The following is a 12,809-nucleotide window of genomic DNA, read 5'->3' as shown; positions in this document are numbered from 1 at the left end:
AAATATATGCATTAGAAGCAAGGATAAACTGTTCAGCCCTTGAGCCTGCTGCACCAAACAGTAAGTTGACTGATCTGATTCAAATCTCAACACCGTATTCTCACCTATCCACACAAATGTTCTGTCCCTTTTCTTTTTTTAAAATAATTTTTATTTTTTTTCTACAAAAAAAAATACAGCACATTCACAAAACCCTCGACCTTAACAAAATCAAATTAAATATTGAGCAGCAAAAGGGAGAAAAATATTAAGGCAAAAGTAAACATACAGCAGAGGTGCACCGCACCAAAAACCTCAGTCCTCACCCAGTAAGAAAGTCCAAAACAGGGCCCCATATCCTTTCAAAGATGTCCCCTCTGTCCTCATTACATAATCTCAGTCTCTCCAAATTTAAAGTATTTGCCAGTTCTCTCAGCCACAGATCGTATGTAGGCACAGAGTCCATTTTCCACATTTGCAGGATTAACTTCTTAGCAATCACCATCCCAAACAATATAGCCATTTTTTCATACTTATTGGCTGATGAAAGGGAGTTTGTTGCTCCAAGGATGGCTATGAGTGAGTCTGCTTCCCATAAGCCTCAGAGAAACAGTGAAAAATATTTTTCCAGTATTCATAAAGCTTACAACATAACCAGAATGAATGTGACAAGTTACTGTTCTCAGATTTACATCTCTTACAAACTGGTGAAACATCAGGGTAGAAGCTGTTCAACTTTTCTTTGGAATAATGGGGTCTATGTATTGTTTCAAACTGTATGAGTCTGTGTCTGACGTTGACTGAACGATCATGGATACTCTTTAAACACTCATCCCAGACCTCCTCTGTCAGTTCTATACCCAATTCATCCACCCATGCCTGTTTAAGACCTGCAGTATTCACCCGAGCTCCATTATGTAGGATCTGATAAAAATAGGATACGGCGCTACAAGTAACCGGATCAAATTTATTTATTGCCTCCAGGGACTCATGTTTGTCTAAACCTTCGAAATTAGGTATATATTTCCTAACATAATCTTGAATTTGTAAATATCTAAAAAAAACTAGATGCAGGGATATTGTAAACTGCTTGTAACTGCACAAATGAGGCAAAGTTTCCATTAATATATAGGTCACCTACACTACAGATGCCACTCTGTTTCCAGGAATTGTCCCGTTTCTTAATAAGAATCTAAATACGTCTGCTTTAAAATATTCAGAGCTGCTTCGTCCATTTCCACTGACAAAGGCATCTTCAGAAACTCACAGTCTCTGAGAGGAATATTTTCATCAGCACTGTCTTAAATGAGTGACTCCTAATTGTAGATTCTTCCACTGAAGGAAATATCCTACCCATATCCAACCTGTCAAAACCTCTTGTGTGTTTCCTCTCTCTTCAAAGTTCTAGCAGATACGAGCATGGCTTGTCCAGCCTTTTCTCATGAGACAATCCAGCTATTCTAATAAACTTTACCTTAACTGCTCCTGATGTATTTACATCCTTCCTTAAATAAGATGATCAATGTGATGCATAGTACTCCAATGCCTTATATAATTAAAGCATAAACTCTATACTTTTATGTCAAATGTCCCTCATAGAACACAACAAAAGTCTGTTAGCTTTATAAATTACTGATTATCAAAAACACTGCAACAATAAGCACACTTTTATTGTGGACAGTTGTAAAATCTTTTAAACTATATGTATAGTTTTGATCAATTACTTTTTCTTGATAATTTGGTAATCTGCTGGAAAAATTCAATCTATGCCTGTGTGGTTATCTTGTTTGGAGATGGTTGTGTAACATTGTGCAACCTATGGTTCACAAAAGCACTTTGCAAGGTGAAACTAAAGTAGTAAAAGAAAGAACAGTCTGGGATCATTCAAAATTATGCTGCTGAGATATAGACTTCCTAATTTCAAAGTTTATCTTGTAGCATTGGAGTGTAACCCACTTCAATCAGTTGATTCCTTTATTTGTTCTGCATCTACATCACTGCATTATTGACCTTTTGACAATTGTTATGCAGAAGTAAGCCAGTCAGTGTTAGATGGATAAAATGTCTGCATTTTCTGACCTTTGGTTTTTCAGAGCATTTGATACACTTGCAAAAGCACTAAATCCTGCAGAAGGATCAGCTGTTCAGAACTCAGCAGAGTGCATGGATACTTCGGGCACCAATATCCAGCTAATCAGTGGAGAGCAGTCCCTTCCTATTGTTGAGATTGAGGGTCCTCTTCTCAGTGATGTGCATGTTTCTTTCAAGGTATGATAATGTCCATTGTTTGTTCAAATTATGGGACCTTTAGATTCTTCATCATTGCATTGTTTGTATTGTTTCTTATAAAACCTTTGGCAGGGCATCTTTCGTTGTCCATTTGTGGATTTTCAACAGGCATTATATGCCAGGCACACTGAACTCCAGAGAGAGCATCCAGAGAATTGGCTTCCACTGCCTTCTGTGGCAGAGCATTCCATAGATCCACAACTCTCTGGGTGAAATTTACAGAACTCCGTTCTAAATGGCCTTATTCTTAAATGGTGGCCTCTGGTTCTAGGCTCTCCCAATATCAGGAACATGTTTCCTGCCTCTAGCATTCCAAACCCTTATTAATCTTATATGTTTCAATCAGATCCCCACTCATCCTTCTAAATTCCAGTGTATACAAGCCCAGTTGCTCCAATCTTTCAACATATGTCAGTCCCGCCATCCCGGGAATTAACCTCGTGAACCTACGCTGCACTCCCTCCAAAGCAATGTCCTTCCTCAAATTTGGAGACCAAAACTGAACACATTACTCCAGGTGTGGTCTCACCAGGGCCCTGTACAACTGCAGAAGGACCTCTTTGCCCCTATACTCAACTCCCCTTGTTATGAAGGCCAACGTGCTATTGCTTTCTTCACTGCCTGCTGTACCAGCATGCTTACTTTCAGTGACTGATGTGCAAGAATACTTAAATCTCGTTATACTTCCTCTTTCCTAACTTGACACCATTCAGATAGTAATCTGCCTTCCTGTTCTTGCCACCGAAGTGGATAACCTCACATTTATTCACATTAAACTGCATCTGCCCACTCACCCAACCTGTCCAAGTCACCCTGCATTCTCCTAACATCTTCCTCATATTTCACACTGCCACCCAGCTTTGTGTCATCTGCAAATTTGCTAATGTTACTTTTAATCCTGTCATCTAAATCATTAATGTATATTGTAAATAGCTGCGGTCCCAGCACCGACCCTAGTTGCTGCCTGCCATTCTGAAAAGGACCTGTTAATCCCTACTCTTCGTTTCCTGTCTGCCAACCAATTTTCTATCCATGTTTGTACCCTACCCCCAATACCATGTGCTCTAATTTTGCCCACAAATCTCCTGTGTGGGACCTTATCAAAGGCTTTTTGAAAGTCCAGGTACACTACATCCACTGGTTCTCCTTTGTCCATTTTTATAGTTACATTCTCAAAGAAGCCCAGAAAATTAGTCAAGCATGATTTCCCCTTCATAAATCCATGCTGACTCAGACTGATCCTGTTACTGCTATCCAAATGTGCCACTATCACTTACTTTGTTCATTATAAGCGTGGTTAGCAAGATAATGTAATTGAGGTGGTCAGGAAATTTTTAAAATATGTTATGTTTTAATCAACAATGATAGAAACCAGTATTTTTAATGGAAAAGGGAAAGGTAGGAATGAGAATTAATGGAATATGGCAAGTTGCCGGGGTGGGGGGAGCGGTCTGGGGTGCTGAAGGGGTTGAGCAACAGCAATAGGAGGATAGGAGAGAGAAGGAGAGTCGGGGAGTATGGAGCGAGAGAAATGGAGAATGAGAGGGACAAAAGAATTGGGGCTTAGTAAATTTTAATTAGTTTATTTGATTGCCATGTCTCCTCCCATCCTCCTTCCCTCCCTGCTTCAATTTTGGAAATAGTTGTCAAAAATGAATAGTTGATCTGATTATGGTGCATTATCCTCATTTAGGCACTTTACATCTGATACCAAGCTGCATTTTTAACCTTCTAAAGTTATTACCAGAACCTGTCCTGTGTTCTCAGCTGTGTTGTCCCAGCCCAGTTACCTGCTTTACAACAGGCTTTGCAGCTCTTCTGTCCACTTGTATCTCAGTTGCTCTACTGGTTTCTCCTTATTAGAGATTGTAGACCAATGGGTAAGCCCAATCAGCCCATACCCAGGTATGACCACCTGCAGACTGTGGTCTATTTGGGGTAAACCTTTAGTTAAATGATAAGAGTGATGCAAGCTTGCCAAAGTATAATAGCCTTCAAGGAATTTTTCTATCTTTGTGTATCTTTTTATGTTAAGATCTCTGGATGCCATACCACACGTTATAGGCAATTAAATACTTCTGTACTATATTTGTACCTAGTGTTAAATTGCAACCCTTAATGTCCTAATGAATTAATTAGATTAAAAAATCAGCATTATCGGGTGAAAAATTGGTCAGGTACCATCCCTGTCCTTGTACCTTTCACACCAGAAACAGCTGGGTACAGTTCCTATGCATGCCAGATGATTGAGAGAGGCATCACTGATTTAAAGAACACACACACAAATTGCTGGAGGAGTTCAGCAGGCCAGACATCTATGGAAAAGAGTAAACAGTCAATGTTTTGGGCTGAAACCTTTCATCAGGACTAGAAAGAAAGGGGAGAAGTCATCTTCAGGGTAGACATCCCTCAAAGAGATTTCACAGCAGTAGTGGTATCACAAACACGAGAAATTCTGCAAACGCTGCCTGGCCTGCTGAGTTCCTCCAGCATTTTGTGTGTGTTGCTTTGGATTTCCAGCTGCTGTAGAATTTCTCGTGGCACAGGAATGTGAAGCAACACTTGCAGCTTGCTCCCAACACATCCTCAGATTATGTTGGTTGGTTGTTAATGCATATGACATATTTCACTAAGTTTTGATGTACATGTGATTAATTGTGGATTATGCCAAGATTGGGACAGTAGTGAATAGCGAGGAAGGCTATCAAAGCTTGTAGTGGAATCAGGACCACTGGAAAAGTGAGCTGAAAAAATGGCAGATGGAATCTTATGCAGGCAAGTGTGAAACAAACTAGGGTAAATCTTGCAAGATGAGCGATAGTGCACTGAGGAGTGCGGTAGAACAGGGATCTGGGAATACTGATCCATAATTCCTTATAAGCAGTGTCACAGGTAGATAGGGCCATAAAGAGAGCTCTTGGCACTTCGGCCTTCATAAATCAACAGTTGAATATAGAAGTTGGGATGTTGAAATTGTTGAGGCCTAATTTCAAAGACTCATTTTGATCAAAGGTTCAATGATTAATCTTATTATCAAAGTATATATGCAGAATACAACTCTGAAATTTGTCTTCTCCAGATCACCATAAAATCACCATAGAAGTAGTTGAAAGAAAGACATCCATTCCCCCCCACACGGAAAGAAAAAGAAACAAAAACTTGCAAATCCCAACCCCCCCTTGCACAAAAACTTAACAGACCACCCAAACTCCTAGCCCACCAATTGGCAACAAGAAAGAATGAGAAAGAACAAGAATAGAACTAAAAGAGGTTAATATGAACAACAATCCAATTGATAAAATCTCAGAATTTTGATAACGTCTCCCAGGACAGCGACTTGAACCAGTGACTCGTCTCCAAGGGCAGCAACACTCTAGTTCCGGTCATCTACCTATAGGAGAGATATTAATAAAATTGAAAGAGTGCAGAGAGAATTTTTAGGAGTGTTACCAGGATTTGAGGGCCTGAGTTATAGGAAAAGGTTAAGTAGGTTATGACTTTATTTTGTAGCGCATAGGAGAATGGGAGAGATTTGATAGAGGTATACAAAGTATGAAGGCATTGATAGGGTAAATGCAAACAAGCTTTTTCCACTGAGGATGGGTGAGACTGGAACTTGAGGTCATTGGTTAAGGGTGAAAGATGATGTGTTCAAGAAGAATGTGAGGTGGGAATCTTTACTCAGAGAGTGGAATGAGCCACCAGTGGAAGTGGTAGAAGCTGGTTCAATTTCAATATTTAAGAGAAATCGGCTAGGTACATGGGTAGGAGGGGTTTTAAGTGCTATGCCCAGATGTATGTTGATAGGACCAGGCATAGTAATAGAAGTTAAGCGTAGACTTGGGCCAAAGGGCTTGTTTCTGTGCTGTAATTCTCTATGACTTCAATAAATTAATCTAATTGCACAGTTTTTCCATTTTGTATCTTTGAATTAGCTCCCTTAAAATTCCTCATTAGGTTATATTTCCTGATGCAGCCAGCGGTTTTGGAAAGTAATGGTCACGATATCCTGTTGCTGTACGTTAAAGACATTGATTCTAAATGTGCAGTAATTAATTATAAAAACAATCAGGGGACTAATGAGTTTGTCACTTGTGAACTTGTTACACATAGCTCCTGAAGCTATGGGGAAGAAAGGTGGAAAGTAAAGGCCATCCTATCAAGATGTCATACACAAATGGGGTAACAGATTCAAATACCTGTTCGACTAATCTAAATTTAGAAGCAATGAAAAATCAACTAGATAGCTGTCAAGAATATATGTTTTTATTAATTTTAACTGCAAACTTGAATTACTTTACCACAAAAGGAACCTTTGCCATAGTAGTATAACTTGATGTTAAAGTAAATTCTTGTATGCTATCCTCAGCTAACAATGCCATCACCGATGCCAGAATATCTGAATGTGCACTACATCTGCGAGTCTGCATCAAGATTATTGTTCCTATCCATGCATTGGGCAAGGTCTATTCCAGCCTTCCAGGCTCTTGGGTTAGTGATTTAATGGTCTTTTACTTCAGTTTGGCATTTGGAGCTTACTGTGACGTGAATGTGTATGTGCAGTGTTCCCAGGCCATGGGCTGCAATGCACAGTTTTTATCGTTTGTCTGCAAGTCTGGCTTTGTCAGGCCACTGATCACTATTTTTTTTCAGATATTCACTGACATTTGTTTGTAAACTTCAAGATCCAGATTAATGTTTGGCAGTGTAACAATCTATTTATCTCGCTATACAGCACAGAGAAGGCCCTTCGAACCACAGCGCCCAGCAACCCCCGCCGACCCCAGTTTAACCCTAACCTAATCATGGGACAATTTACAGTGGTCAGTTAACCTACCCACTATGTAAACTGTGGGAGGAACCCGGACACCCAGGGAAATTCAATGCACACTCCTTACAGACGTTGCTGGATTTGAACTTCAAACTTCAGAATGTCCCCAGCTGTAATACCGTGCAGCTTCTCAAAGAAGTGTTGTACAGTTACTTGGCACAACATGTCCATATATCACCAATTGCAATGTGGTCTCCTTTGTCTTAGCAATTCAAGTGCTTGTCCAGATAGTTAAATTTCGTAATGATCTCAGCTACCACCACTTATTGAGTAAACACAATCCAAATTCCAACCTCCTTTTAGGTGGAACAATTTCCTCATTGCAACCCGTCTAAACTTTTTGTACAGTTCTCTCAGGTTCCCTCCCCCCATCAACCTCCTCACTCCATGGGAACCAAACGCAGTCTATTCAGTCCCTCCTCATAACTGAGATGTTCCAGCCCAGGCCAGGCTTCCCTCTGTACCCTCTCCACAGCAATTACATTCTTCCTGTAGTGTGGTGACCAGGCTGTGCATAGTTATCTAGCTGTGGCCCAGACATTGTTTTATAAAGTTATACCATCATCTCTGCTTTTATATCCTGGTTAATAATGACACATAATCCCATGTGCTTTCTTCAGCACCTTATCTACTACTTCTGCCATCTTTAAGGATTTTAGAACTTTGGACAAGGTTCCTCTGTTCCCAAGACTCTCTCATACCCTACCATTCATTTTGCTTGTCCTCCTAAACTTCTTCATCTCACAAGCAATTTCCAACTACCAATATTGTCCTGTAGTCTAAAGGACCTCTACTCATTATAAACAACACCATTTATTGTATCATCCAACTCATAATGATTATAACAACGATGCAGGTCCTCGCACCAACCTCTGTGGTATGTCACTGCTCAGATGTTTCCCATTTCCAAAAGCAACCCTCCACAACACCTGCCTCCTATTAACAAGTGAACTTTAAATCCAATTTGCCAATAGTCTTCGGTTCTGTGTGCTCTAACCCATCAATCATGGCGCCTCCATGGGTATTTATTGTACCTCTTTCAAAAACTTCACATTCATCAAACAGCATTTCCCTCAAATTTGCAATGTTATTGGATAATTTAAAAGTATGATGTGCAGTAATGTGTTATTTTTGTACTCATGATTTTATTAAGGGTTAAGAATTTTCTGTTGATTATTTTGTTCTACAGGCCAGACAATAATACAGCTTTGGTACGCGCTTGTTGGAATGAGCTGTTTACACTTGGTCTTGCCCAGTGTTCCCAAGTGATGAATTTGTCAACCATACTCACTGCAATTGTTAACCATCTGCAAACAAGTCTCCAGCAAGGTTGGCAGGGAGCTAATCTTCAAACGGTTGATTCATGTGTGTTCTGAAATGCTGAATCATAGAATAATAGAGCATGTGTGTGTTGTGCTGTGCAATACTACTTCATAGAGTAAGGTCGCATCTAAAATACTGCTTTGATTAATCGTGCATGTGTACTTTGAAGTGCTGTACCATGAGGTTACAGAGCATGTGCATGCTATCTATGAAATGTTGAAAAATGATTTGAAGATTTGATAAATAGAAGCTATTTTTTTCTGGCAGGTTAGTTTATAACAAGGGGGATTATCAAGTTAGAGACCATTCAAGGATGATCCCAGAAAATACACTTCAACTGGTAGGGATCTGCAGCTCCACTTCCCACCTGATCTGCCAAAAAAAATCTTCCCTGTTCTGGTCCGCTGAAATCTGGGTATTTTGTTCAGGCAGCATTAAGAGAAAGAAGGTGGGATGGTGTAATGAAATCACAGATTAGCCATGATTTAAATAAATGCCTGAACAGGTTCAGAGGACTAGTGTATTCATGGCACATTTCATGATCTTGAGAGAGAATGCTGAGCAGCCATATGATATATCCATTCTATAAGCTGCCCCAAGCAGTAATGAATCTTGAAGGTGTTCCTATGGTTTGTTTTACACTATATCACAGTGTAACTGGAGGTCCTGCAAAGCACTCAAGTCCAAAAGTGTTTTGCAGTCAATGAAATACTCAGTCACTTTTGATCCAGAGAACATAGCAGCCATTTTGAGCATAGCAAGCACCCTGTGTCTGTGATGTTGATGAAGGACGACAGAGAGAACCTTCCTGATATTTGCAAAAAATTCCCATGGTACTGTATAATTTTCCTAAAAGTACATTGGGGACCTCAGATAAATACCTTGTGTAGAAGTTAGTCTTTGAGAGTATACCACTTCCTTGGTGGATGGAAATATCAGTGTAGATTTTAAGCTTAAGTCTCAGATTAGGACAAACTGTCGTGATTCGCTCACCCATGCAGACGAACATTACAGCTCATTCTCTTCTATGTACTCACCCCCCACCCCCACCCGAGGTTCAAAACGCTTTGAGTTGCTGTGAATGTACAGCTGTCCCCAAATGCTGTACTTAAATCTTTGCTAAGTCAAAGAACTTCATTCTATTTAAAATGCCACTTAGCAATGGTTTTGTTGCTCCACAGAAAACATAGGGAACACATTTATCTTACAAACATAGGCTCTTAAAATAGGAAACATTTTAGATTTTTTAAACCAGATTTATGGGAAGGAGTCTATTAAATAAGTGGGGAGTGTATGGGGGAAGACTCCATTTGCAACAATGGCCAGTCAATGCACAATTGGTGTCTAAATCTGTCTAAACAATGTGATTTGCTTTTGATTGGCCAGTTTCCACAGGAGCAAGTCTCCCCCACAGATGTTAAGGGCTCGCTATACCTACTGCTATAGAAAAGTTTGCATAGCTATGGATTCTTGTGCATCCTAACCCTTTGTAAATCATTAGGAAGCTGTGCAGCAAATTAATTTCCACTTGCATGAAGGAATAAGTATTCATGTCAATTTATTATTTCAATTACTGGGAAGGGTTTGGCAGTAGTGCAGTGGGGTAAGATTAGTATCCAGTACTCTTATGAATCTTTGAACTTTGCATCTCTTAACAACTGAGGCCTCCCATCCTCAAGTTGAGAGGATGCAAGAGGCCACATGGGGAAACTGAAGGAATATTTCACGTTATTAATAGTCACTGTGAATGGAATAATTGGTGGGGGGTGGAGACAGTGAAATTAGTGCAGCAGTTAGGAATAGTTGTTTCTAGTTTGTAATGAGGGTTTTATTTCATTTAATCAGTTCTGTTGAAGATGAATAATGGTGTTTTTTTTTTAATGAACAGATAAATTGTCAGCAGACCGAGTGAAAGTGGTGATGGAGCACATCTGGAAGCTGCAGGAGTTCTGTAATAGCATGGTTAAACTATCTCTGGACGGATACGAGTATGCCTACCTGAAGGCAATTGTCCTCTTTAGTCCAGGTGAAGAAAGCTTGAATTTCTAAACTGACCAAGTTATGTGTGACTTCCAAAAAACCACTTATAGATTACAAAGTACAAGTGAATTAATTATTGAAGGAATTGTATATCACTATATACAACCCATGCGATTCATTTTCTTGTGGATGTACACAGTTAATCTAAGAAGCACAACAGAACAAATGAGACTGTGCCCAAAAGGATGGACAAACAACCGATGTGCAAAGGACAACAAGCTGTGCAAATATGAAAGAGAAACTATATTATAATAATACGTAAGCAATAAATATCAAAAACATGAGATGAGGTGTCCTTGAAAGTGAGTTGTGGCAACTGTTCAGTGTTGGGGTGAGTGAAATTATCCCCATTGGTTCAAGAACCTGATGGTTGAGTTATAACTGTTCCTGAACCTGGTGGTGTAGGCCTTGAGGCTCCTGTACCTCCTTGATGGCATCAGCAAGAAGAAAGCATGGCCCAGATGGTCGGGTTTCTTGATGATGAATGCAGCTTTCCTGCTCCATGTGGATGTGCTTACTGCTGGAAAGGGCTTTACCCATGAGGGACTGGGCTGTATCCACTACTTTTTATAGGATTTTCTGTTTACGGGCATTAATGTTTCCATACCAGGCCTTGGTGCAGTCAGTCAATAAACTCTCCATTACACATCTGTAGAAGTTTGTCAAAGTTTTAGATATTATGCTGAATTTTCAAAAACTGCCAAAGAAATAGAGGCACTGCTGTGCATTCTTTGTAATTGCACTTGCATACTAGGCCTTTCAGGAATTTAAAGTTGCTGACTCTATCCAGCTCTGATTCCCTGATGAGGATTAGCTCATGGATGTCCAGCTTCCTCCTCTTGAAGTCAATAATCAGCTCTTTGGTCTTGCTGGCGTTCACTGAGAGGTCATTGTTGTGGCATCACTCAGCCAAATTTTCAATCTCCGTTCTAAATGCTGATTCTTCACCACCTTTGTCCAGTTCATCAGGACTGAGGAAAAAGATGAGGTCTGAGTTAAAAGGTGGAAAGAGGGAAGGAAGAAGTACAAGGTAGTATGTGATAGGGTTAGTAAACAGCTGGAAAGTTGATTGGTGAAAGAGATAAAAGGCTGGAGAAAGAGGAATCTAATAGAAGAGGATAGAAGACCATGGAAGAAGGGTACCATCAGGTAGGAGGCTATCCAGATGGAATATAGGGAGGGGCTCCTCCAACATGAGTGTGGCCTCATTGTGGCAGTAAAGGAGGCCATAGGCTGGCATATTGGCATGGGAAGTAGAATTGACATGGGTGGCCGCCAGAAGGTGCCGCTTTTTCTGTCAGATGGAGTGTAGGTGCTTGGTGAATTGGTCTTCCAATCTACGTTGGGTCTCACCAATATACAGGAAGCCCCGCCAGGAGCACCGGACTCAGTACATGACCCCAACAGACTCACAGGTGAAGTGTCCCTGAATGGTAGTGAGGGAGGAGGAGTTGGGGCAGGTGTGGCACTTGTTCCACTTGCAAGGATAAGTACCAAGAGAGAGATTAGTACATCTCCCTTAAATTGGAGCAGATCCAAGTTGCTTCTCGGGCAGGAGTTGATGTGTTTCATCAGCAACCTCACAAAGATGCTGGACAATATGTTCTTTTTGGGCACCAGGGCTGTGGGAGTTGGTGAAGTTTACTCTGTGTTTGGCAGTGAAAGTAAGCAGAGAGAGTGTTCAGCTCACCTGAGAGTGAAGCCTTGATGTCACCTGCTCTATGTTGTTTGGTTTCATTTTTTAAGAGGGCATTGAAGCCCTTTTGCAGCTATCAAGTATCCCCCATTGACTCAAGTTTGGTCCAGAATTGCCACTTTACATGTGAGAGGGCTTTTTGGAGATCATGTTTGGGCTTCTTGTATCTTACTTGGTCACCAGATTTGAATGTTATTGATCTGGCTTCAGTAGATTGCAGATCTCATGATTCATCCAGGGCTTCTGGTTGGGGAAGACCCTGAATGATACTATGGGGTCACATTCATCCACGATGTTTTAATAAAGTCCTTGAAAGTAGTGACAATTCATTCAGATCCTTTGAGTCCGTGAACGTGGCCTAGCCCACTGACTGGATGCAATCCTGTAGCTGTTCCTCTGCCTTCTGCGACCACCTCTTTGTTGTCCTTGTCTCTGGAGCTTTGCTCTTTAGCTTCTGCCTGTATGAAGGTAGGAGAAGGACATACAAGTAATGAACTTTCCTAAGCATGGAATGTTAGGCGTTCCTAATTGCAAAACAGCAGAAGTCTAGTGTATTAGAGCCCCTGGTGCTACAGGTTATATGCTGATGATATTTGGGCAGAGATTTCTTCAAACAAGCCTCACTAAAGTCCCTAACTATGGTTTAAAATG

The 12,809-nt window shown here is 40.5% G+C and overlaps 1 protein-coding gene across 20 annotated transcripts in view; it reads left to right on the top strand.

Moving 5' to 3' along the window:
- The window catches only part of nr2c1 (nuclear receptor subfamily 2, group C, member 1), a 139,167-nt gene that overhangs the window by 92,678 nt on the left and 33,680 nt on the right, over positions 1-12,809 (top strand). For 19 of the 20 annotated variants that reach the window (XM_059987791.1, XM_059987787.1, XM_059987783.1 and 16 more), the window contains 4 exons: positions 2,073-2,247; positions 6,638-6,759; positions 8,289-8,464; positions 10,311-10,448. In XM_059987791.1, the coding sequence (XP_059843774.1) occupies positions 2,073-2,247; positions 6,638-6,759; positions 8,289-8,464; positions 10,311-10,448 (611 nt within the window). The remainder of the gene's footprint in view (positions 1-2,072; positions 2,248-6,637; positions 6,760-8,288; positions 8,465-10,310; positions 10,449-12,809) is intronic. The other variant, XM_059987793.1, reaches the window with a different exon arrangement.

The sequence above is a fragment of the Hypanus sabinus genome, chromosome 13 (genome assembly GCF_030144855.1).
Source record: "Hypanus sabinus isolate sHypSab1 chromosome 13, sHypSab1.hap1, whole genome shotgun sequence".
Classification (NCBI taxonomy): domain Eukaryota; kingdom Metazoa; phylum Chordata; class Chondrichthyes; order Myliobatiformes; family Dasyatidae; genus Hypanus; species Hypanus sabinus.
Note: the sequence above shows the minus strand (reverse complement) of the source record. Positions and strands in the feature narration are given on the sequence as shown.